The 26,330-nt window shown below is 50.5% G+C and overlaps 1 protein-coding gene across 6 annotated transcripts in view; it reads right to left on the reverse strand.

Moving 5' to 3' along the window:
• ACACB (acetyl-CoA carboxylase beta) overlaps positions 1 to 26,330 on the reverse strand; it is a 469,976-nt gene that overhangs the window by 337,651 nt on the left and 105,995 nt on the right. The window contains exon 1 of one of the 6 annotated variants that reach the window (XM_063913249.1): positions 75 to 112. The exons of the other annotated variants lie outside the window; for them this stretch is intronic. Coding sequence (XP_063769319.1) covers positions 75 to 97 — 23 coding nt within the window. The 5' untranslated portion in view covers positions 98 to 112. Of the gene's footprint in view, positions 1 to 74; positions 113 to 26,330 lie in introns of those variants that run through there. 6 annotated transcript variants of the gene reach the window in all.

Raw genomic sequence — 26,330 nt, forward strand, 5'->3', positions numbered from 1 at the left:
TGTCAAGCATTTGCTCTAGAAATCCTACGTTGGCCCTGTTCATCCAGTTTTGCCTGTCCGGCACACTGACTTACCCCAAAACAAACACAGGATCCATAGCTGAATTAGGTGGAACATCCTGGACACAAAGCTAGAGCTCTTCTTCTACTCTGTAGTTCACCTTTGTTACTTAATTTATCAGTGTTCTCTCCAGCACTACACAAGTCAGACTGAACTGATAACAAGTTAAAGGTGCAGTACACTTCTGATACACGGCATACAGGTGCAGTACACTTCTGATACACGGCTTACAGGTGCAGTACACTTCTGATACACGGCTTACAGGTGCAGTACACTTCTGATACACGGCTTACAGGTGCAGTACACTAAACATCCTAGTGATATTTGGTGGACCCCCTTCTTTTAAAGTAAAGCATTCATTACCTTCAAACCAGAAATAAAGACACGGAGACTTGAATTTTGGCAGAAAAATTGCTAGCTATTTATTTGTCCCTAACCAATAGCAAACCTGTAATAGAAAATTTATTAAGATGCCGATCCAGCCGGCATATGGTGGCAGCAAAAAGAACGGCTCAATTAACCTAAATTAACCTTAAATTACTAAACATTCGAAACGATCCTAATTTTACTAAAACTATCACCCACCGGTAATAGGTGACAACTCAACCCCCACAGTGACTACCCACCGCTCCTGGGTGCCCTGCCGCTGCCTTCCCGGACGGGTGGTCAAGCGGCCAATAAGTCGATGGAGGTGAGTGCACCTAAACCACACCAAACTGTAAAACACTACAGCTTACCATAAAAATACAAAACTGCCGTTCTTTTCCGCCAACAGCGAAAGACTCATCCCCAAAGTCTTCGCACCGCCACCATAACCTACCCTAACTCCTGCAAAACGAAACCCAGATCCTCCAGGAAAAACATCATCCCCTCATTGGATAGATGTACCCCATCAGGCCGAAAAAGGTGGCTGTCTCTGAACCGAATCCTAGGGTGGCGAACCACCTTGCCCCCGTGGGACAGCACCCACTTCGCCACCGCCCCGTTCACCTTTTTCCGGGCCTCATCAATATGGCGACCATCCGCCACACCCCTCCAACTCAACCTCGGCACCATCAATGAAAAAACCAACACACAATTGGTCCATGCCGCGGCCACACTTGCCAGATCTTGTATCATGGCCCACCGCAGATCCAAGGATGTCCTTTTCCCCAGGTCGTTGCCACCTAGATGGACAACCAAGACCCTAGGGACTCCATGCTTGCTGGCCTGACTAACTAGCCTACTCTTCAGCTCGCTCCACATCATCCCTCGCCAGCCAAGCCATCTGACACCCTGTGCTCCAGGCAACGCCTGAGCCCCATCCGAGGCCACAAACTTGGCTGCCCAATATACATAAGAGTGGCCGACCACCCAAATAGCCAAATTGTCTTCAAACCAACCTGAAGGGAAAAAGAGGGGTAAAATTGATTACTAAAGCCTCATTAATTGCTTTCACCTGAAGGATCTGCCAAAAAGAAAAAACTTTAGATCTCGCCATTGCAGCAGTCACGGCCTAGCCGATCTGCACCATGCTTCGTTGCCAATTTGAAGCGAACATAGACACACAAAGGGGAAGTTCAAATAAAATCAAACGAAATTAAAACGGGGGGGGGGGAGGGAATAAAATGGGAAACACATGTAATAACTCAGCTGGAGGTGAAAGCGTAAAGACCTGCTGAGGGACTCTGATTAGAACAGATTAGCCGAATTGTAGATTAGAATTCAGTCCGTCAAGTCAGGCAAAAAATCGCAAAATAACTCCAGACCCCCGCTGCCGACTCATGCCAGCAACGACGAGTAGCTAATCCCTCAGTAGGATAAAAAAGGGGGAACACCAACAGACGCACAATACCATAACTTACAGAACTGTAACCACATAATACAAACGCAAATAAACACAGCACCACGCGCAATCCGACCTCTCATGCAACGGGGCGAATATATCGTCTGTAACTTGACGACTTCCATCGCCCCACCGCCTGGATTTCAGTTCTGGACAAACCTGCCGCCGCAGCCGACGTCGCAGTGCCTATTCGGAAGGAATGGGTACCGAATGCAGCGGGTGGGAGGCCCAAGTTCGCTAAACAACGGCTCAGCATCCAACGAAACTGGTATTTCGTCACCGGCAGCCCGTCATAATGCAATAGCCATGACCCCCTCCTAACGGGTCGCACCGCCACATATTGCCCAGCTAGACCTACTGGGCAAACGCTCTCCTCCTGCGCCGGAACCAAAGTGACCCAGCGACCTCTCCCCACTTGGTCCGTCTTAGAGCGCCGCAATCTGCACAGCAAGGACCTCTCACCCACTACCACGTCTCCGACCAGCATGCGCGAATCTGCTCTCTTGGAAGGCGCTACCAACTCCGAAACCCTAAAGGCCCCGTGGTAAGCCATTGAGAACGCCAAACTGAACAAAAGCGTCTCAAACCTGGACGACGCGACTCGCCCCACCGCCGCGATGACGGCCGGCAACAAAGCCGCATCGATGGGCCGCCTCCTATCCGGTGGCGTCGGCGCTACTCGCGCCCACCCTTTCATTGCCTTCCGCAGAACATCGCTTTTTGTCACATCGGGGACGCCCCGTAGCTTGCAGAAAAACGAGACCCCAGCCAAGTACCGGGATACCACCGCTCGGGACCTACCCGAAATATACAGCTGCCAAATAAAAGAAAGCATCAGCCGATGCCTGCTCTTACCTTGTTGCTGACGACCTTGGACAAACTCCTCCCACTCGCTCCAAGCTTGTCCGTAAGCCCTGAGCGTGGCTGGCGCGACTGACCGCAACGCTAGACTCTCCAGTCCGGCCCGATCACCTGCCAAACATAACCGGGACAATGAAAACCTTGCTCGTCGGCCTCAGGTGCCAACATCCAAAACCTCTCCCACTGTCCTCGCGACAAAGCGTCGGCAATCCCATTCTCCAAACCGGGCACATGCTGCGCGCGGAACCACAGGTTCCTACGCAAGCATGTCAACAGCAATTGCCCGAGCACTCGCAGAACCACCAACGACTTTGCCCTCTGGTTATTAATCGCATGCACCACGCCCAGATTATCGCATCTAAACAATATGCTGCGATTAGCTAGCCGATCGCCCCAGACCTCCAACGCCACCATAATGGGAAAAAGCTCCAGAAGCACCAGATCTTTAGTTAGACCTTCGCTATGCCATTTTGCCGGCCAGGATGCCGCGCACCAAGATCCCTCCAGAAAGCACCCGAATCCAGAGGCACCCGCTGCGTCGGTGAACAGCTGCAACCGTTCGCTGTCTACCGCTGGTGCTTGCCATATACACACCCCGTTGAAATCCTCCAGGAACGAGGCCCATATGGCCAAATCCCTTTTTATTTCGGAGGACAAACGCACAAAATGATGGGGCCTGGCACACCCCGCCGTCGCCCTTTCAAGCTTCCGGCAGAAAACCCTGCCCATCGGTATTACCCGACAAGCAAAGTTCAACATGCCCAGCAAGGACTGCGCCTGCCGCAGCGTGACTTTACGCGAACCTTCGAACCGGCAAATGGTCTCGCGGAGCTTCGAAACCTTGTCCCGGGGCAGCCGACACTCTCCCGCCACCGAGTCGATTTCAATCCCCAAAAATGACAAGCAGGAGGCCGGACCCTCTGTTTTGTCCACGGCCACGGGAACACCGAAGTGGTAAAAGAGAGCTCGTATGCTAAAAAGCAAGTCACCGCACCTTGTAGCATTAGCCGGACCTGCACACAGAAAGTCATCGAGGTAATGGGCAACCCCGTGACCCCCTGACGAAGACTCCACGCACCAATGAAGAAACGTGCTAAAGCGCTCGAAAAATGAGCATGAAACGGAGCATCCCATCGGCAAACATTTGTCGATGAAATACTCCGCCCCAATCCGGAAACCCATAAAACGGAATGAGTCCGGATGCAACGGCAATAACCTAAAAGCTGATTCAACATCAATCTTAGCCATAAGGGCCCCGGTCCCGTAGCTGCGGACCATCTCTAGCGCCTCATCGAATGACTGATACACCACCGAGCAATAAGCCGGCGGTATTGCGTCATTGACCGACGCCCCTAACGGGTAAGAAAGATGCTGGATGAGCCGGAAAGCGCCTGGAGTCTTCTTAGGAACCACCCCGACCGGAGAGATGACCAAATCATCGACCGGGGGTGCCATGAACGGTCCCTCCAACCTGACCTCCTTATCCACTTTCTCCTGTAGCACTCCCGGCAAGGCTCGGGCAGATTGGAGGTTCCTCTGTGCCCGCACGGACACCTCACTCGCAACAGGCAAGTGAAAGCCAAACTTAAAACCGTCAAACAAAAAATTTGCGTCCTCTCTATTCGGATACAATTCCAACCACCGGCCCATAGTCCCCAACTTAATTGGTGTTGGAGCTCTGCGGAGCGGTCCCGCTCGCGGCCTGCCTGGGGTACACTTGCTTACCCCGCGCCCCCTGTCTACCGCCTTTGAAACAGGAGGAGGCTGGGTGGGCTCCGCCACACTGCTGGCAGGAGTGTCGAAAACGACACTGCTTGCCAAAGGAACATGTTCCGCTGTTAAACGCGGAACACTTTCCTCTCGTGGCGGAACGCCCACCTGCACGGACGGCCGATCCACCTGCCTTGGCAAATCCGCCGTCCGCGCCGGACCCCTGGGCTGCTGACCCTGCGCGTCGCGCGTCCGTCCCCTGTTTCCGGGGTTCCTCCTCCTGTTGCGAGGCCCGGGTTACTTTGAGCCAGACCTCCACATCCTTGAATCCAAAGTCCATGACCCGCAAGCCGTCCTGCTTCTCCCGAAACTCCTGATCATACCGACGCCACTCCGAGCCCTAGGATGTGCGCTGCATGTCGTGTACGAGATGCAGATACCGGATTAAATTCATGTGCTCTTCCGGCCTATCCTCCAAGTAGCACGCCGCAAATACGCAGAACCCGGCCAGCCAATTATCGAAGGACCGGAAAGCCTCAGCCCCCATGCCCTTCTTTGCGGCCGCCGCCTTATAATCCTTCTTCATGGCCTTTGTTAAAACGAAAACGTCCACGAAGTCACCCCTACGAATCTTCTTGCGGCAGCTATCCCGTAGCCCCCGCATTACTGCGGTGTAGTCGCAGCGAACGACCCCGGGCAAATCGCGTCGCTTCTTGGCCCTACGAGCTTCCTCACTAACCCGCTTGCGCCGCTTACGCCTCTTCTGCTGCTTTGCTGCCCGCTTGGCAAATTTCGCCGCCCTCTTCTTCGCCCTAGTAGTGCTACTTACTTCGGACGCCTGCGACGACAAAGAAGATGAAGAGGAGGAAGAAGAAGAGCTGCGAGAACTAGAGCTCGCGGAGGACCCCGATACTGACTGCACCACCTCACCTGATGCCGTCGACCGCTCCGACATGGAATCCTCTGGCGCGTCAGCCTCGACGTCTTCATCCATGAAGCCTGCCATCCCTTCGTCCTCGTGTTCTATAAAAGACAAAGAAGGGGACCCGGCTCGCACTCGCGGCGCATGCCGAGCCCTACGAGCGGGGGGCGCTGTGGCCGCGCGCCCCTGCCCATCCCGTCCTTGCCCTAGCTCCAATTCCGCAGCGGCTGCTCCAAGCTCCCGGCAGGCGCGTGCCACCCGCTGCGCCGCTAAGGCCCTCCGCCTGCCGAACCCGCCTGCCTCCGCAGACGCGCCTGAACTTGCTGCCGCCCTCGGGGAGGCCACCGCGGCAAGCGGCCCCAACGCCTCCACCACTGTGGCCAGGGCCGACGCCAGTGCCCCGGGAGGGTTCCGACCGCCGCGAAAACCGGTAACGGACCCTGAAGGACCCCCGGCCAGCGCCCGGGCGCGATCCCGCGCCCGCCGCCCGTGCTCCGGGCACCCGACGCCCGCCGCCCAGGCGGGAAAGCGGGGGCACCCCTGTCGGAACCCCCACTCTCCCCATCAGAAAACACCTCCTCCCCTTGGAACTCAGAGCTATCCCCCGAACCTGGGGAGGAGCCGCCGTCCTGCCACGCAGCGCGTGCTGCGGCCCTGCGGCCGCCAACCCATTCCCTGTCGCCCCTCCTCCCCCGGAAGCCGCTGTATTCTGGCTCCGGTGGAGTATTTTGGGTAGACAGGGAGGACCGCGGTGCTGCTGCGCACGGTCGCGCGCGCACAGCCCCGCCCGCGGTGGGCACGCGCGCACTCCGTGCACGCGCCCCAGCACCGCTCACTGTTGTGTCCTCGTGCCCCTGCCTTGGCCTCTCCTGCCCAGCGCTGCCTTCAGCTGACACGCGCTGCACCCCCCTGTCCCTCTCCCTCCCCAAGCCCCTGCCAGCCTCCGGCTGCCGGGGAGCTATGAGTGGGGACAGAGGCGCTGGCGGTGCCCCTGCGCGCCCCCGCGCGCGGTTGAGGCCACTTGCGGTGAGCGCGGGCGCACCTCGTGCGCGCGTCCCACTTCCGCCCGCCGTGAAGATCCCGGCCGCCGCACTATCTGCTGCCGCCGCGCGAGGCTCCGATACAGGCCCCGCGCGGCGAACAGACGCCCTCCGTCCGGCCCTCTCCCCCCGCCCGGCACTTCCACCCGGCCGCGGCAAGGGGGGAGAGATAGAGGCCGGGTCTGCCCGCACAGCCTGGCGCCCTCCGTGGCGCGCATGCGCGCGCCCGCGGGCGCCCGACGCCGCCACTGACTCCACCGCTCCCGGAGGTGAAGGCCGAAGCCCGTCGACCTCCGGGCGGCCTGGACGGACCTCCGGCACCGCCCGCGCCTAGCCGGCAACGCCGGCCCGGCCCCCAGCGGCAAGGCCGATCCGGCCCGCCGGGTTGTGCTCCTGCCCGCGCCCGTGGAGGCTCCGGGGGACGGGGCCCCGTCCCCCAGGCCAACCACCCTTTCCCCTGGCCCAGCTCCACCGCTAGAACCGCGGTACCGAGCTGGAGGCCCAGCAGAACGGAGAGGGCGGGTAGACATGGCTAAATACGGAAAGATGGCACAGGCAGAGGGGGGGGGGGGGGGGACACAGCAGAATTGCACCAAACAGTTTCCACAAAAATATGTGTGGACAAAGTAATGTCTGCACAGCAGCACTCACCAAACCAAGGCAAATCACCACAAGAGAGAGATAAAATGGCCTCACCTTCCCTATATATATCAAACCCTCCCCTTCAGAAAAGGCTGTACTTTCCTCACAGCTAGGTCCACCCCTCACCAGATGTTTAACTCTTTCCTTTCCTATGCAGTCAATTCTCTCTCCTTCTGATACACGGCTTACAGGTGCGGTACACTTCTGATACACGGCTTACAGGTGCAGTACACTTCTGATACACGGCTTACAGGTGCAGTACACTTCTGATACACGGCTTACAGGTGCAGTACACTTTTGATACACAGCCTACATACACAAGAGTCTTTCATATTCATAGTAAATTTACCTACAGTAATTTCCAGGCTTTAGAAATTACTCCCTGGACATGTCCCTGTTTTCACATATTATATAAACTACTATAGGACTAATCTTGTTGCAATTTTAAGCATATATTGCTGGTATTAATCAGCTGCTCTTTATAGAAAAGGCATAAGTGAAAATTTAAAATTTTTACATTCTTGAAAATGTAAAATTTTTATATTCTGGGGAGTGGGGGGAATACAAGTGTTTTTTTGAATGCCCACAAGTAATGGGTGCCCGACAGAGCAATTGTTTTGACATTAGGGCACAATCACATTATTTCTGTTCGCAACCTCCTGCTGTGGCGTGCAAACTTTAAAAAAAGTCAGCCTCCTTTTCTCTGACGTCCTAGTGGATGCTGGGTACTCCGTAAGGACCATGGGGAATAGACGGGCTCCGCAGGAGACTGGGCACTCTAAAAGAAAGATTAGGTACTATCTGGTGTGCACTGGCTCCTCCCTCTATGCCCCTCCTCCAGACCTCAGTTAGAATCTGTGCCCGGCTCGAGCTGGTTGCACACTAGGGGCTCTCCTGAGCTTCTAGTAAAGAAAGTATTTGTAAGGTTTTTTATTTTCAGTGAGATCTGCTGGCAACAGACTCACTGCTACGAGGGACTTAGGGGAGAGAAGCGAACCTACCTGCTTGCAGCTAGCTTGGGCTTCTAGGCTACTGGACACCATTAGCTCCAGAGGGATCGAACACAGGCCCAGCCTCGGTCGTCTGGTCCCGGAGCCGCGCCGCCGTCCCCCTTGCAGAGCCAAAAGCAAGAAGAACGTCCTGGAAATCGGCGGCTGAAGACTCCGGTCTTCATTAAGGTAGCGCACAGCACTGCAGCTGTGCGCCATTGCTCCCTATGCACACCACATACTCCGGTCACTGATGGGTGCAGGGCGCTGGGGGGGGGGGGGCGCCCTGGGCTGCAATTAGAGTACCTTAAATTGGCAAAAAGCACATAATATAGTCTAATAAACTATATATGTGCAAAAATCCCCTGCCATAATATTAATATAAGAGCGTGAGAAGTCCGCCGTGAAGGGGGCGGGGCTATCTCCCTCAGCACACTGGCTCCATTTTCTCTTCACAGTTCCGCTGGAAGACAGCTCCCCAGGCTCTCCCCTGCAGTTTCCAGGCTCAAAGGGTTAAAAAGAGAGGGGGGGCACTAAATTTAGGCGCAAACTATACATGTAAAGCAGCTATAGGGAAAAATCACTTTCTGTAATAGTGTAAATCCCTAATTATATAGCGCTGTGGTGTGTGCTGGCATACTCTCTCTCTGTCTCCCCAAAGGACTTTGTGGGGTCCTGTCCTCAGTCAGAGCATTCCCTGTGTGTGTGCGGTGTGTCGGTACGGCTGTGTCGACATGTTTGATGAGGAGGCTTATGTGGAGGCGGAGCAGGTGCCGATAAATGTGATGTCACCCCCTGCGGGGTCGACACCAGAGTGGATGGATATGTGGAAGGTATTAACCGACAGTGTCAACTCCTTACATAAAAGGCTGGATGACGTAACAGCCGTGGGACAGCCGACTTCTCAGCCCGTGCCTGCCCAGGCATCTCAAAGACCATCAGGGGCTCACAAACGCCCGCTACCTCAGATGGCAGATACAGATGTCGACACGGAGTCTGACTCCAGTGTCGACAAGGATGAGACATATACACAATCCACAAGGGGCATCCGTTGCATGATTACGGCAATGAAAAATGTGTTACACATTTCTGACATTAACCCAGGTACCACTAAAAAGGGTATTATGTTTGGGGAGAAAAAGCAGCCAGTGTTTTTTCCCCCATCAGATGAGTTGAATGAAGTGTGTGAAGAAGCGTGGGGTTCCCCCGATAAGAAACTGGTAATTTCTAAAAAATTACTGATGGCGTACCCTTTCCCGCCAGAGGATAGGTCACGTTGGGAGATATCTCCTAGGGTGGATAAGGCGCTCACACGCTTGTCAAAAAAGGTGGCACTGCCGTCTCAGGATACGGCCGCCTTGAAGGAGCCTGCTGATAGAAAGCAGGAGGCTATCCTGAAGTCTGTATATACACACTCAGGTACTATACTAAGACCTGCAATTGCTTCAGCATGGATGTGTAGTGCTGCTGCAGCGTGGTCTGATACCCTGTCAGATAATATTGATACCCTCGACAGGGATACTATTTTGCTAACCATAGAGCATATTAAAGACGTCGTCTTATATATGAGGGATGCACAGAGGGATATTTGCCGGCTGGCATCTAGAATTAATGCAATGTCCATTTCTGCCAGGAGGGTATTATGGACCCGGCAGTGGACAGGTGATGCTGATTCTAAAAGGCACATGTAGGTTTTGCCTTATAAGGGTGAGGAATTGTTTGGGGATGGTCTCTCGGACCTCGTATCCACAGCAACAGCTGGGAAATCGACATTTTTACCTCAGGCTCCCTCACAACCTAAGAAAGCACCGTACTATCAGGTACAGTCCTTTCGGCCTCAGAAAGGCAAGCGGATCAAAGGTGCTTCCTTTCTGCCCAGAGGCAGGGGGAAGAGGGAAAAAGCTGCACCAGACAGCCAGTTCCCAGGAACAAAAATCCTCCGCTGCTTCTACTGAGTCCACCGCATGATGCTGGGGCTCCACAGACGGAGCCAGGTGCGGTGGGGGCGCGTCTCCGGAACTTCAGCGACCAGTGGGTTCGCTCACAGGTGGATCTCTGGGTTCTACAAGTGGTATCGCAGGGATACAAGCTGGAATTCGAGGCGTCTCCCCCTCGCCGTTACCTCAAATCAGCCTTGCCAACTACTCCCCAGGACAGGGAGGTAGTACTGGCGGCAATTCACAAGCTGTACCTCCAGCAGGTGATAATAAAAGTTCCCCTCCTTCAACAGGGACGGGGTTACTATTCCACAATGTTTGTGGTACCGAAACCAGACGGTTCGGTGAGACCCATTCTAAATTTGAAATCCTTGAACACTTATATAAGGAAGTTCAAGTTCAAAATGGAATCGCTCAGGGCGGTTATTGCAAGCCTGGAAGAGGGGGATTACATGGTATCACTGGACATCATGGATGCTTACCTACATGTCCCCATTTACCCACCTCACCAGGAGTACCTCAAGGTTGTGGTACAGAACTGCCATTACCAATTCCAGACGTTGCCGTTTGGTCTGTCCACGGCACCGCGGGTGTGTTCCAGGGTAATGGCCAAAATGATGATATTCCTTCGAAAGAAGGGAGTTATAATTATCCCGTACTTGGACGATCTCCTTATAAAGGCGAGGTCCAAGGAGCAGTCGTTGATCGGAGTAGCACTATCTCAGGAAGTGCTACAACAGCACGGCTGGATTCTGAATATCCCAAAGTCGCAGCTGGTTCCTACGACGCGTCTGCTGATATTGGGCATGTTTCTGGACACAGAACAGAAGAAGGTGTTTCTCCCGGAGGAGAAGGCCAAGGAGTTGTCATCTCGGGTCAGAGACCTCCTAAAACCAAAACAGGTGTCGGTGCATCATTGCACGCGAGTCCTGGAAAAGGTGGTAGCTTCTTACGAAGCAATTCCCTTCGGCAGGTTCCATGCAAGGAACTTTCAGTGGGACCTGTTAGACAAGTGAGGATCGCATCTTCAGATGCATCAGCTGATCACCCTGTCCCCGGGGCCAGGGTGTCTTTGCTGTGGTGGCTGCAGAGTGCTCATCTTCTCGAGGGCCGCAGATTCGGCATTCAGGACTGGGTCCTGGTGACCGCGGATGCAAGCCTCCGAGTTTGGGGAGCAGTCACTCAGGGAAGAAATTTCCAAGGACAATGGTCGAGTCAGGAGACTTCCCTGCACATAAATATTCTGGACCTAAGGGCCACTTACAATGCACTAAGGCAAGCAGAACCCCTGCTTCAAAACCAGCCGGTGCTGATTCAGTCAGACAACACCACGGCTGTCGCCCATGTAAACCGACAAGGCGGCACAAGAAGCAGGATGGCGTTGGCAGAAGCCACAACTATTCTCCGATGGGCGGAGTATCACGTGCTAACACTGTCAGCAGTGTTCATTCCGGGTGTGGAAAACTAGGAAGCAGACTTCCTCAGCAGGCACGACCTCCACCCGGGAGAGTGGGGACTTCATCCAGAAGTTTTCACGCAGATTGTGAACCGTTGGGAACGGCCACAGGTGGACATGATGGCGTCCCGCCTCAACAAAAAGCTACAAAAGTATTGCGCCAGGTCAAGAGACCCTCAGGCGATAGCTGTGGACGCACTAGTGACACCGTGGGTGTACCAGTAGGTTTATGTGTTCCCTCCTCTTCCTCTCATACCTAAGGTACTGAGGATAGTAAGTAAGATAGGATTAAGAACTATGCTCGTAGTTCCGGATTGGCCAAGAATAACTTGGTACCCAGAACTACAAGAAATGATCTCGGAGGACCCATGGCCTCTGTGTCTCAGACGGACCTGTTACTGCAGGGGCCCTGTCTGTTCCAAGACTTACCGCGGCTGCGTTTGAAGGCTTGGCGGTTGAACGCAGGATCCTAACGGAAAAGGGCGTTCCAGATGAAGTGATTCCTACGCTGTTAAAGGCTAGGAAAGACGCTGCCTGAAGTTCAGACGTTAAGGGAGTGCTGCATATTCAGCCCCCTTTTGTGCCTCCAGTGGCACCTTGGGATCTCAACGTAGTGTTGGTTTTCCTAAAATCACATTGTTTTGAGCCACTTCAGAACGTGGAGTTGAAGTATCTCACGTGGAACGTGGTCATATATATATATATTTGGCCTTGGCTTCGGCTAGGTGTGTGTCAGAATTGGCGGCTTTGTCATGTGAAAGCCCTTATCTGATCTTCCATAGGGACAGGGCAGAATTGAGGATTCGTCCCCAATTTCTCCCTAAGGTGGTATCAGCGTTTCATTTGAACCAACCTATTGTGGTGCCTGCGGCTACTCGGGACTTGGAGGCCTCCAAGTTGCTGGATGTAGTCCGGGCTCTGAAAATGTATGTTTCCAGGACGGCTAGAGTCAAAAATACTGACTCGCTGTTATCCTGCATGCACCCAACAAGCTGGGTGCTCCTGCTTCTAAGCAGACTATTGCTCGCTGGATCTGTGGCGCGATTCAACACATTCTGCGGCTGGACTGCCGCATCCTAAATCAGTAAAAGCCCATTCCACGAGGAAGGGGGCTGTTCTTGGGCGCCTGCCCAAGGGGTCTCGGCATTACAACTTTGCCGAGCTGCTACCTGGTCGGGGTCAAACACATTTGCAAAATTATACAAGTTTGATACCCTGGCTGAGGAGGACCTTGAGTTTGCTCATGCGGTGCTGCAGAGTCATCCGCACTCTCCCGCCTGTTTGGGAGCTTTGGTATAATCCCCATGGTCCTTACGGAGTACCCAGCATCCACTAGGACGTCAGAGAAAATAAGAATTTACTCACCGGTAATTCTATTTCTCGTAGTCCGTAGTGGATGCTGGGAGCCCGTCCCAAGTGCGGACTCTCTGCAATACGTGTATATAGTTATTGCTTAACTAAAGGGTTTTGTTATGAGCCATCTGTTAATGAGGCTCATTTGTTGTTCATACTGTTAACTGGGTATAGTTATCACAAGTTGTACGGTGTGATTGGTGTGGCTGGTATGAGTCTTACCCGGGATTCCAAATCCTTTCCTTGTAGTGTCAGCTCTTCCGGGCACAGTTTCCCTAACTGAGGTCTGGAGGAGGGGCATAGAGGGAGGAGCCAGTGCACACCAGATAGTACCTAATCTTTCTTTAAGAGTGCCCAGTCTCCTGCGGAGCCCGTCTATTCCCCATGGTCCTTACGGAGTACCCAGCATCCACTACGGACTACGAGAAATAGAATTACCGGTGAGTAAATTCTTATTTTTGGCAGCACATCTAACACTTTGCACAGGCTAAGTCACTATATGTGTCTAAACCCGGTGCTTATGTGCGCAGCAAGCGCTACTGAGGCACCCAGGACTGCTGAGAGTGCATGTGGGGGCGGCACCAATTATCCGGGCCTGGGGGCTTGCTGGAGGTCCCGGTTCTGCTCAGTGGTGCTGAGGAAGGGGTTGGGGGGGGGGGGGGTCTGATGGCGGGGCCCCTCCATCCATCCATAGCTCCCTTACATGGCAGCAGTGTGGCCAGGGTAGCACTTAAAATACAATTATTATTATTTTTTATGTCTTTTTTTTTTTTTCTTTCCTAAGGGTGCCTCCTGTGATTAGCCCATGTGCCCTGAAAAGTACCTGGGCCCAGCCAGGAACTCTGCTGCCCTCCCCCTCACCCCCATCCTCCGTCTTCCTCTTTCCTGTCAGCATCCAGGGTCTCACCAGCCCATCACACGCTGCTGTGTCTTGGGCTACAGTGGGATCAGGGAGGCTGCATCACCCCTCACCCCCACGGATTTGCCACTGGCTAAGAGACTCATTATGATCAATTGAGCCCCCCCCCCCCCCCCCCCCTCCGTGTCCTGATCGCCTCCCGCGTTTAGAACACAGCACCTGCATTAGGCATGGACAATCTCTCTACGGCCCTGCTGTCACCCTTAAGATATCATGGGCATACTGTAAGAGATCTCACGCATTGATGACAACATGTTATCTGGGTTCTTTCCCTGTCGAGGAGACATTTCCCTGCTCTGCTACGGAAAGTCCATTTGTCAGCTGCGGCAGTGCATACACTTCCCGATGTGGCCATTTTGTGACTTTTAAATATCGCATACGCTGACATGCTGGATGATTGTGTGTGTCCGACCAATCAATATATTCAGACCTGTCACGCACATAGCATACACAGTGCAATTATCTGGGTGATCCATTGATACCAGTCGAATCGCCTAGATTATTGTATAATCTATGCCCAGTATATGCTAAATTTGAAAGGTTCACTTGAACTTGCTGTAAATGCAAAATTAATTTACATATTGCAGAGGCACTTCAGAAGTTATTTCAAGCACTTTTTCTGTTTGCAGACATCTCCTCAGGCCTGTATTAAGTTTTTTGGTAATTTTTTTTATTTTTTTGGCTCAACTACAAAATAATCAATTAACCTGCACTAGATACACTTGTCTTTTCTGCATGGAAAAAGAGATCATGTGAGCACTCTGTGCGAGTCAAACAAGGTGACAGGGTAGTGTATTGTGCCAAGAATGACTTATTGTGCAATGCGTTCAGAACTGAAGTTCTTTTTCGTTCCTTCAAGGTCAACTTGTTGTTTCCACACTGTGACAGGCAGTCGGGAAGGAACAGTGTGTATTGTAACAAGCACTAAGTGGAGAATACACAGTGTCTTGACAAATCTATGATCGTGTATAGATGTGTTTTAAAATATAAGGTTTGTATTCAAGTTAATTGCTGATATAAACTCTGCACCTTCTGTATGTGAATAAAGCAAACCCAAAACCGTAAGAAAACAAATGTTTTAAAGGAAAAATTCAGATTTAGCTGTAAAACATCTGATAGCATTTGCCATTTATAACTATTTAAATAGGTTTATATACAAGGTGTGGCTATTAAATAACGAGACTGTATTTGTATAAAATAAACCATACTGAATGAGTTAAAGGGAGTGGGGAAACATTGACCCTGGACTGTCCCAAAAGGTTTCACCCCTCTCACACAGTTTGTCACACAACCAGTGGCCACTGTCTGCAGCTGTGTTATCTGTGAACTGGCTGTCCGCATGTAATACAGCTGAGAAGAATGTCCTTGCCAAATGGCTGCCTCCTGAGAGAAGACATGCTAGAGGCCCTACTGGACCTCTAGTGACAGAGAATTGCCAAATGAGCTCAGAGCGGTACCCGGAAGTGACGGGATCGCGCTGGGAGAAGGGGGGAGGGTGGGCACTAATCCCTGACAATGACCAGTCACTTTAAAAGTAAGTTTCCGGTGCGTGCCATCATTTGCAAGGGGCATTACTGTGTGGGGCATTTTATGGTGTCAGGGGCATAATATATAAGGGGCATATTATGGTGTCAGGGGCATATTGTGTAAGGGGCAATACTGTGTGGGGCATGTTATGGTGTCAGGGACATAATGTGTAAGGGGCATTATTGTGTGGGGCATAATATAGTGCCAGGGGCACAATTAGGATGTAAGGTAGCCTTTTCTTACAAGGCCACGCTCATTTTCTTGAGACCACGCCCTGAGCACGAGTGCTTTTTTTTTTTTTTTTTAAACATGGGGGGGGGGGGGCATTTTTTAATGTTCGCACTGGCAGCCAGATTGGCTAGAAGGGGCCCTGCACATAGCTTTCAAAGATGTTGTGTTCTTCTGGTATGTTGTAAAAATGCTTAGTTCAAAAGTAGAGCAACGTGTTGACTTAAGATTTTTAGTTGAATTGAACAAAACGCCCACCAAATCTTTCCTTATGCTAACTGAGGGTTGCTGGACAGAATGTATGTGTTTGAGTGGCACAAAATATTTAGTGATGGTCGCTGGGATGTTGAAGATGATGAACAAGGCCTTGCACATCAAAAACAAACGAAAATGTGGATTTTTTTTTTAGCTATGGTGGTCATTCCGAGTTGTTCGCTAGCTGCTAACGAGCGATCAACTCGGAATGACCACCTATGTTCATTGTGACTTCAACAGAATAATATGCTTACTTCACATTTCAGCACATATTTCTACGGCTTACACATGCTATATAAAAATATTAAAAAAAAAAAATGTAGCACCAATTAATCACTATCTAGCATTCTAATTTTTCACCATCTGTTTCACTTACCTGTCTAAAAAGAGGTTCTATATACAAAGAATTGCAGAAGAGCAGCAAATGTTTTTCAATGTACATTGCAGTGGGTATATTTTTTTTAATGGTTATCCCTGTATGTTCTAAATGTACTGTACTGTAACTCACAGAGACAGTGGTAGTGATGACCGTTGTCCCTGTGAGTTACATCCCTGGAATATCAGAAGAGTCTTTCACACTTCAAAGACTCCAGAGAATCTGCCACTCTGTGGTGTAACCACTGTGGGTGAAGGGGATGCAGCTGCTATGGGGCCCAGACTGGCTCCAGGTCCTGCACCAAGCCACACAGCAAGTCCCTCAATAGAAACAGCCCTTCTCCGATGCCATACTGGAGCAAGGCTCCACACCGCAGGCCTGCCCGAGCTGCACTGCCTCCCGGCACTATGCTCAGTGTGGCAGCCAATAGGAAGTGTGGAATAATAGTGGTGCTGAAGGAATTACTGGACTCTGCTTTGCAGCTGGAGAGGCTAGTGGAGTGGCTGCTGCAGCAGCAATACTGGGGCTCGGCCTGGAGAGAGGGACCCACCACTGGACAGAAGCTGCTGTGCTCTAGTTGTGGGCACTTCCCTTGTGACTCTGTGACCACCCAAGGTGGGCACACATACGGCTGGCCCTGCATAAGTGGGGAACCGAGCCTGCACTGCGGGGTGTCCCAGAGGGACATGGGTGGCTCTCCCCGCCAGACCTGTTACAAAAAACACATAAATCCAGGATAAGTTCCCAAACCCGTGTGTTTTCGCGATCCCAGCCGTAAAAAAAATGGCACTTATCACAGCTTTTGTTTTTCCTACCTCCGAGCAGGTGAAACAAAATCCCCGATAGTGTCGGCTATCTGAGATAATTGAATTCACCCATAACAGTATCTCTATACTGTTAACTTATTAGTGGTATTTAGACTATTTCACCAATGCATGGCTTCAGAAGCACATGTAAGAGTTTGGAGAGGGACAGACAAACAAAAATGTGTTCTTGCACTTAGTATGTTTCTTAATTATTTCTGTGTAAAATACAGTATTTTAATTTCTTTTATGGCCACCATCCAATTCACTGCAAGATCAAGAGTCTAGGGCAGCGGTGGCCAACCATTCAGAGGCAAAGAGCCAGAAAAGATCTTTAGTGAAGTGATAGCGCCATTATCGTGCGCACAAAAACATCTGTGCGCACACTTTTCTATATGATGTTTGTAGGAGTATGACCTTGTATCACAACCCTGTTTTTAGTCACGTTGTACAATGCCATACATATAATGCCCCAGTACAGTGCCACATACAAATTATGCCCCAGTACAGTGCCATGTACGAATTATGCCCTAGTACAGTGCCACTTACAAAATATACCCTAGTACAGTGCCACATACAAAATATGCCCCAGTACATTGCCACATACAAATTATGCCCCAATACAGTGCCACATACAAATAATGCCCCCAATAATGCTCACCGCTGCTGGTCTGGGAGGCTGCTAATGGCTGGCCTGGGATGCTGCTGAGGGCTGGCCTGTGCGGCTACTGAGGACTCATGTGGCTCGAGATCCGCGAGTTGGCCACCTCTGGTCTAGGGGTAAATTTTACTAAGATGATTGTTCTATTTAAGATGGGATGTTGCCCATAGCAACCAATCCGATTCCAGGTATTATGTTCTAGAACAGGCCTGGCCAACCTGTGGCTCTCCAGATGCTGTGAAACTACACATCCCAGCATGCCCTGCCACAGTTTTAGCCTTCCCTAATAGCAAAACTGTGGCAAAGCATGATGGGATTTGTAGTTTTACAACAGCTGGAGAGCCACAGGTTGGCCAGGCCTGTTCTAGAAGGTGCTAGACAAATGAGAAGTAGAATCTGATTGGTTGCTCTGGGCAACATCCCATTTTAAATAGAACTCCCATCTTAGTAAATGTATCCCTAGGACTCCAGAAGACACTGAAACACTAGACCTCATCACTATTATACAAGTATCCCTCCTAATGATGGGATACTGTGGTGTATGAAATAACGGTAGCAGTAACAAGAAAAGTGCTAAAACTGCAAAAGGTATTTCAATAAAAATCACTACTTTGCTAATTTTTAATTATGCAATATTCCAACAGAAGGAACATCAATCAAGATTAATTATATTTCTCTATCGTCCTAAGTGGATGCTGGGGTTCCTGAAAGGACCATGGGGAATAGCGGCTCCGCAGGAGACAGGGCACAAAAAAGTAAAGCTTTACTAGGTCAGGTGGTGTGCACTGGCTCCTCCCCCTATGACCCTCCTCCAGACTCCAGTTAGATTTTGTGCCCGAACGAGAAGGGTGCAATCTAGGTGGCTCTCCTAAAGAGCTGCTTAGAGAAAGTTTAGTTTAGGTTTTTTTTTTCTTTACAGTGAGTCCTGCTGGCAACAGGATCACTGCAACGTGGGACTTAGGGGGAAAGTAGTAAACTCACCTGCATGCAGAGTGGATTTGCTGCTTGGCTACTGGACACCATTAGCTCCAGAGGGATCGAACACAGGCCCAGCCGTGGAGTCCGGTCCCGGAGCCGCGCCGCCGACCCCCTTGCAGATGCTGAAGCGTGAAGAGGTCCGGAAACCGGCGGCTGAAGACTCCTCAGTCTTCATAAGGTAGCGCACAGCACTGCAGCTGTGCGCCATTTTCCTCTCAGCACACTTCACTGGGCAGTCACTGAGGGTGCAGAGCGCTGGGGGGGGGCGCTCTGAGAGGCAAATATAAACCTTATACAAGGCTAAAAATACCTCACATATAGCCCATAGGGGCTATATGGAGATATTTAACCCCTGCCTGACTGGAAAAATAGCGGGAGAAGAACCCGCCGAAAAAGGGGCGGGGCCTATCTCCTCAGCACACGGCGCCATTTTCTGTCACAGCTCCGCTGGTCAGAACGGCTCCCAGGTCTCTCCCCTGCACTGCACTACAGAAACAGGGTAAAACAGAGAGGGGGGGGCACATTAATGGCTATATATATATATATTAAAGCAGCTATAAGGGAGCACTTAATATAAGGATATCCCTTGTATATATAGCGCTTTGTGGTGTGTGCTGGCAGACTCTCCCTCTGTCTCCCCAAAAGGGCTAGTGGGTCCTGTCTTCATTAGAGCATTCCCTGTGAGTTTGCGGTGTGTGTCGGTACGTGGTGTCGACATGTATGAGGACGATATTGGTGTGGAGGCGGAGCAATTGCCAAATATGCAGATGTCACCCCCCAGGGGGTCGACACCAGAATGGATGCCTTTATTTGTGGAATTACGTGATGGTTTATCTTCCCTTAAACAGTCAGTTGAGGACATGAGGCGGCCGGACAATCAATTAATGCCTGTCCAGGCGCCTCAAACACCGTCAGGGGCTGTAAAACGCCCTTTGCCTCAGTCGGTCGACACAGACCCAGACACGGGCACTGATTCCAGTGACGACGGTAGAAATTCAAACGTATTTTCCAGTAGGGCCACACGTTATATGATTTTGGCAATGAAGGAGACGTTACATTTAGCTGATACTACAGATACCGTAAAACAGGGTATTATGTATGGTGTGAACAAACTACAAACAGTTTTTCCTGAATCAGAAGAATTAAATGACGTGTGTGATGAAGCGTGGGTTGCTCCTGATAAAAAGTTGATAATTTCAAAAAAGTTATTGGCATTATACCCTTTCCCGCCAGAGGTTAGGGCGCGCTGGGAAACACCCCCTAAGGTGGACAAGGCGCTCACACGCTTATCCAAACAAGTGGCGTTACCCTCTCCTGAGACGGCCGCACTTAAGGATCCATCAGATAGAAAGATGGAAGTTATTCAAAAGAATATATACACACATGCAGGTGTTATACTACGACCAGCTATAGCAACTGCCTGGATGTGCAGTGCTGGAGTAGTTTGGTCAGAATCCCTGATTGAAAATATTGATACCCTAGATAGGGACAATGTTTTACTGTCGTTAGAACAAATAAAGGATGCATTTATCTATATGCGTGATGCACAGAGGGATATTTGCACACTGGCATCTCGGGTGAGTGCTATGTCCATTTCAGCCAGAAGAGCCTTATGGACACGACAGTGGACAGGCGATGCGGATTCAAAACGTCACATGGAGGTTTTGCCGTATAAAGGGGAGGAGTTATTTGGAGTTGGTCTATCAGACTTGGTGGCCACGGCTACTGCCGGGAAATCCACTTTTTTACCTCAAGTCACTCCCCAACAGAGAAAGGCACCGACCTTTCAACCGCAGCCTTTTCGCTCCTACAAAAATAAGAGAGCAAAGGGCTTGTCGTACCTGCCACGAGGCAGAGGAAGAGGGAAGAGACACCAACAGGCAGCTCCTTCCCAGGAACAGAAGCCCTCCCCGGCTCCTGCAAAAACCTCAGCATGACGCTGGGGCCTCTCAAGCGGACTCGGGGACAGTGGGGGGCCGTCTCAAAAATTACAGCGCGCAGTGGGCTCACTCGCAGGTAGACCCCTGGATCCTGCAGATAATATCTCAGGGGTACAGGTTGGAATTAGAGACGGATCCTCCTCATCGTTTCCTGAAGTCTGCCTTACCAACCGTCTCTTCCGAAAGGGAGAGGGTGTTGGAAGCCATTCACAAGCTGTACGCTCAGCAGGTGATAGTCAAAGTACCCCTATTACAACAAGGAAAGGGGTATTATTCCACTCTATTTGTGGTACCGAAGCCGGATGGCTCGGTAAGGCCTATTCTAAATCTGAAGTCCTTGAACCTCTACATAAAAAAGTTCAAGTTCAAGATGGAGTCACTCAGAGCAGTGATAGCGAACCTGGAAGAAGGGGACTTTATGGTATCCTTGGACATCAAGGATGCGTATCTACACGTTCCGATTTACCCCGCACACCAGGGGTACCTCAGGTTCATTGTTCAAAACTGTCACTATCAGTTTCAGACGCTGCCGTTCGGATTGTCCACGGCGCCTCGGGTCTTTACCAAGGTAATGGCCGAGATGATGATTCTTCTTCGAAGAAAAGGCGTATTAGTTATCCCATACTTGGACGATCTCCTAATAAGGGCAAGGTCCAGAGAACAGCTGGAGACAGCTTTAGCACTATCTCAAGAGGTGCTAAGACAACACGGGTGGATTCTGAATATTCCAAAATCCCATTTAATCCCGACAACTCGTCTGCTGTTCCTAGGAATGATTCTGGACACGGTTCAGAAAAAGGTTTTCCTTCCAGAGGAAAAAGCCAAGGAGTTATCCGATCTGGTCAGGAACCTCCTAAAACCAGGAAAAGTGTCAGTACATCAATGCACAAGAGTCCTGGGAAAAATGGTGGCTTCTTACGAAGCAATTCCATTCGGCAGATTCCATGCAAGAATATTCCAAAGGGATCTGTTGGACAAATGGTCAGGGTCGCATCTGCAGATGCACCTGCGAATAACCCTGTCACCAAAGACAAGGGTGTCACTTCTGTGGTGGTTGCAGAAGGCTCACCTATTAGAAGGCCGCAGATTCGGCATTCAGGATTGGATCCTGGTGACCACGGACGCCAGCCTGAGAGGCTGGGGAGCAGTCACACAAGGAAGAAACTTCCAGGGAGTATGGACGAGTCTGGAAAAGTCTCTTCACATAAACATTCTGGAACTAAGAGCAATCTACAATGCTCTAAGCCAGGCGGAACTTCTCCTGCAAGGAAAGCCGGTGTTGATTCAGTCGGACAACATCACGGCGGTCGCCCATGTAAACAGGCAGGGCGGCACAAGAAGCAGGAGTGCAATGGCAGAAGCTGCCAAGATTCTTCGCTGGGCGGAGAATCACGTGATAGCACTGTCAGCAGTGTTCATCCCGGGCGTGGACAACTGGGAAGCAGACTTCCTCAGCAGACACGATCTTCATCCGGGAGAGTGGGGTCTACATCCAGAAGTCTTCAACATGTTAATAGACCGTTGGGAAAGACCAATTGTAGACATGATGGCGTCTCGCCTCAACAAGAAACTGGACAAATATTGCGCCAGGTCAAGAGATCCACAGGCAATAGCTGTGGACGCACTGGTAACTCCTTGGGTGTACCAGTCAGTGTATGTGTTTCCTCCTCTGCCGCTCATACCAAAGGTATTGAAGATCATACGGCAAAGAAGAGTAAGAACAATACTAGTGGTTCCGGATTGGCCGAGAAGGACTTGGTATCCGGAACTTCAAGAGATGCTCACGGACGAACCGTGGCCTCTACCTCTGAGAAGGGACCTGCTACAGCAGGGTCCCTGTCTTTTTCAAGACTTACCGCGGCTGCGTTTGACGGCATGGCGGTTGAACGCCAGATCCTAAAAGGGAAAGGCATTCCAGAAGAAGTCATTCCTACCTTGATTAAGGCACGGAAGGAAGTCACCGTGAAACATTATCACCGCATTTGGCGAAAATATGTAGCGTGGTGCGAGGATCGGAGGGTTCCGACGGAGGAATTCCAACTGGGTCGTTTCCTACATTTCCTGCAATCAGGATTATCTATGGGTCTCAAATTGGGATCCATTAAGGTTCAAATTTCGGCCCTGTCAATATTCTTCCAAAAAGAATTGGCCTCTGTCCCTGAGGTCCAGACTTTTGTCAAGGGAGTACTGCATATACAGCCTCCTGTGGTGCCTCCGGTGGCACCGTGGGATCTAAATGTAGTTTTAGATTTCCTCAAATCCCATTGGTTTGAACCATTAAAAAAGGTGGATTTGAAATATCTCACATTGAAAGTGACTATGTTACTAGCCCTGGCCTCTGCCAGGAGAGTATCTGAATTGGCGGCTTTATCTTATAAAAGTCCTTATCTAATCTTCCATTCGGATAGGGCAGAACTGCGGACTCGTCCGCATTTTCTCCCTAAAGTGGTATCAGCATTTCATCTGAACCAACCTATTGTGGTGCCTGCGGCCACTAGCGACTTGGAGGACTCCAAGTTGTTGGACGTTGTCAGAGCCTTAAAAATATACATTGCAAGGACGGCTGGAGTCAGAAAATCTGACTCGCTGTTTATATTGTATGCACCCAACAAGTTGGGCGCACCTGCTTCTAAGCAGTCGATTGCTCGTTGGATTTGTAACACAATTCAACTTGCACATTCTGTGGCAGGCCTGCCACAGCCTAAAACTGTAAAAGCCCACTCCACAAGGAAGGTGGGCTCATCTTGGGCGGCTGCCCGAGGGGTCTCGGCATTACAACTCTGCCGAGCAGCTACGTGGTCGGGGGAGAACACGTTTGTAAAATTTTACAAATTTGATACCCTGGCAAAGGAGGACCTGGAGTTCTCTCATTCGGTGCTGCAGAGTCATCCGCACTCTCCCGCCCGTTTGGGAGCTTTGGTATAATCCCCATGGTCCTTTCAGGAACCCCAGCATCCACTTAGGACGATAGAGAAAATAAGAATTTACTTACCGATAATTCTATTTCTCGGAGTCCGTAGTGGATGCTGGGCGCCCATCCCAAGTGCGGATTATCTGCAATACTTGTACATAGTTATTGTTAACTAATTCGGGTTATTGTTAAGGAGCCATCTTTAAGAGGCCCTTTCTGTTGTCATACTGTTAACTGGGTTTAGATCACAAGTTGTACGGTGTGATTGGTGTGGCTGGTATGAGTCTTACCCGGGATTCAAAATGCCTCCCTTATTGTGTATGCTCGTCCGGGCACAGTACCTAACTGGAGTCTGGAGGAGGGTCATAGGGGGAGGAGCCAGTGCACACCACCTGACCTAGTAAAGCTTTACTTTTTTGTGCCCTGTCTCCTGCGGAGCCGCTATTCCCCATGGTCCTTTCAGGAACCCCAGCATCCACTACGGACTCCGAGAAATAGAATTATCGGTAAGTAAATTCTTATTTTTATTTACAGAAAACAGACTTGTCACTTCAGCTCCTGGTTACTCGTCTTTTGGAATATTCAAGAGACTCGAAAGAAAAGAGAGAATCAAGCGTGGACCATTTCAAGCTTTCATTTCTAGTTACCCTAAAAAAACTATAGGCAAGTAGAAAAAGGTCTTTCCATTCACAATGGTCTACTCAGTACCACTGGTTAGAATACCGCAGTGAAAGAGATTGTGCCTTCTGTTTTCCATGTAAATTCTATTCCCACAATAAAAGCACATTGCTGGTACCATCAATGAGGTATTCACAAAGAAATGGTTCCGAGCTTTGACCTGGGCAAATGGAAAATGTAAACATCATTAACTATCATGCTGCCAGTCCAGTGTAGACAGATGGAAGACATATTTACCTATAAAAGCTATTGACGTTGGCTTAAGCCCAGTACCCACGGGCCGATGCTGGAGAGATGTGTGCTGAGCGAACCGCTCAGCACACATCTCTCCTGCCGCTCAGCACAGCGCGATCTGTGCTGAGCGTGCGGGGGGAGACGGGGGGGGGGGCGCTCATTTCACACAGCGGGTGAAGTGAGCGACCCGCTAGATTGGCCTGCATGCAGGCCAATCTAGCAGCAGCGATAGCGATGTGCGGGGACGCGCATCGCTATCGCCGAGGGGGCTACACACGGAGCGATCATGCCGATATTCTAAGCAATCTAGTCAGATTGCTTAGAATATCGCTCCGTGAGTACCCCCCTTTAGACTCTGCAAAAGTAAATGCAAAGACAAAACTATGAATACATGACACGTCTGATGGATATTCTTCTTCTTCTTGCAACTCAGAGGCCATGATGAATCAAAAGAAAGTACAGAAAAGGGTTGTTTCTAGAAATATTGTCTCTGCTTCAAAAATATCCATTTATGAAGCATTACATAGAAAGATTCCCAAACAATTGTCAATATGTACTGTAAGTAGCAAGATTCAAAATGACATTTTAACAGTGTTCATCAAGCTGAAATTGTAGGGAAGCCTTTTTATATCATTGTGGATGAAACATCAGATGTGGGCTGGCATGAGCAACTGATTGTATTCTTTAGATATAATCTTACTCCAAAAGAACCGAATATACATTCCCAGCAAGTAGAAAGATTTGTTAGTCACCAACTCAAGAAGTGTGATGCGGAAACTATTTTCATGGCACTTGAGGCATCTTGGAAAACTTGAATGTAGCTGTAACAGTGTAATAGCTGTTTGTTTCGCTGGTGCTTCCGCAATGCCTGGCAATATTTCTGCTGTTCAAGGCTGGTGTAAAGAAAAGAATTAGCGTTTCTGCTGCTGCGTGGTACACTGGGCTCCACAAGGATTCACATCGGGTGTAGCGTAGGATCTTGATCCGAGGCACCAACAGGCTCAAAGCTTTTGACTGTTCCCAAGATGCACAGCGCCGGGGAGTGGCCTGGCAGCACTAGGGAGCGGTTGTACTTTCTCAGGGCTCCCTCTGTATCTCCTCATCTAATCCCCCTGTTGGCATCTACAGCCTTGTCTGCTGCCCACCGTGCTTCCTCCTCTGGTCCTACTCCGGGCGCTCGCGAGGACACATTCCACAGAAACTCTTCCGACTCTGACTGCTCCACTACTCGCTCTCAACAGAAACGTACGGGCACTGCGGTTACTAAACAGCCTAAAATGAAACCTACAGATATTGCAGCGGTGCTGGGGCCTCTCCTCGATGAAAAGCTGGCAGGCATTAAAGAGGCCATAGACTCCACCTTGACCCAACTGACCCAACATAATGGCCATTTGGATGATGTTGAGCAGAGTGTTTCATCGTTGGAGGATGACCTACAGTCTTTCCAGACCACCATAGAGGCCCAAACTAAGGAAATTAAAGGCCTCACTGATAAGCTCGATGACTTGGAGAATCGGAGCCGTCTAAATAACCTGAGGGTGGTGGGCATACCGGAGTGGGTAAGGGGCCATGCGCTGCTGGACCTTCTTCCTACCTGGTTGCCAGAAAAATTAGACATGGACCTTCACGGCTCGCCTTTAGTTATTGAACGGGCTCATAGACTGGGACCTGAGTGCAGGGATTCTGCTGGATGCCCTCGCCTTGTTATTATGAGAATCCTCAATTATGCGGACAAAACCAAGCTCTTAGATCACTACCGCAAGTCGGAAAGTCTGCTTTATAAGGGCGAGAGATTGCTTATATTCCAGGACTTTTCCACCTATGTCGCTAATAGACGCAGAGAGTTTGCCCCATTGTGCAAACAACTATTTGAAGACAAAGTCAAGCTCTCCTTGCTATATCCGGCCCGCCTTAGAGTCTTTGTTAATGGAAAAACGCTTTTCTTCGATGACCCATTGGCGGCAAAGGCCCATTTTACTCCTCCTGATACTTGACCATTGAGTCCTTCTTAAAGTTTGCTCTCCT

This window comes from Pseudophryne corroboree, chromosome 1 (genome assembly GCF_028390025.1).
Source record: "Pseudophryne corroboree isolate aPseCor3 chromosome 1, aPseCor3.hap2, whole genome shotgun sequence".
NCBI lineage: Eukaryota > Metazoa > Chordata > Amphibia > Anura > Myobatrachidae > Pseudophryne > Pseudophryne corroboree.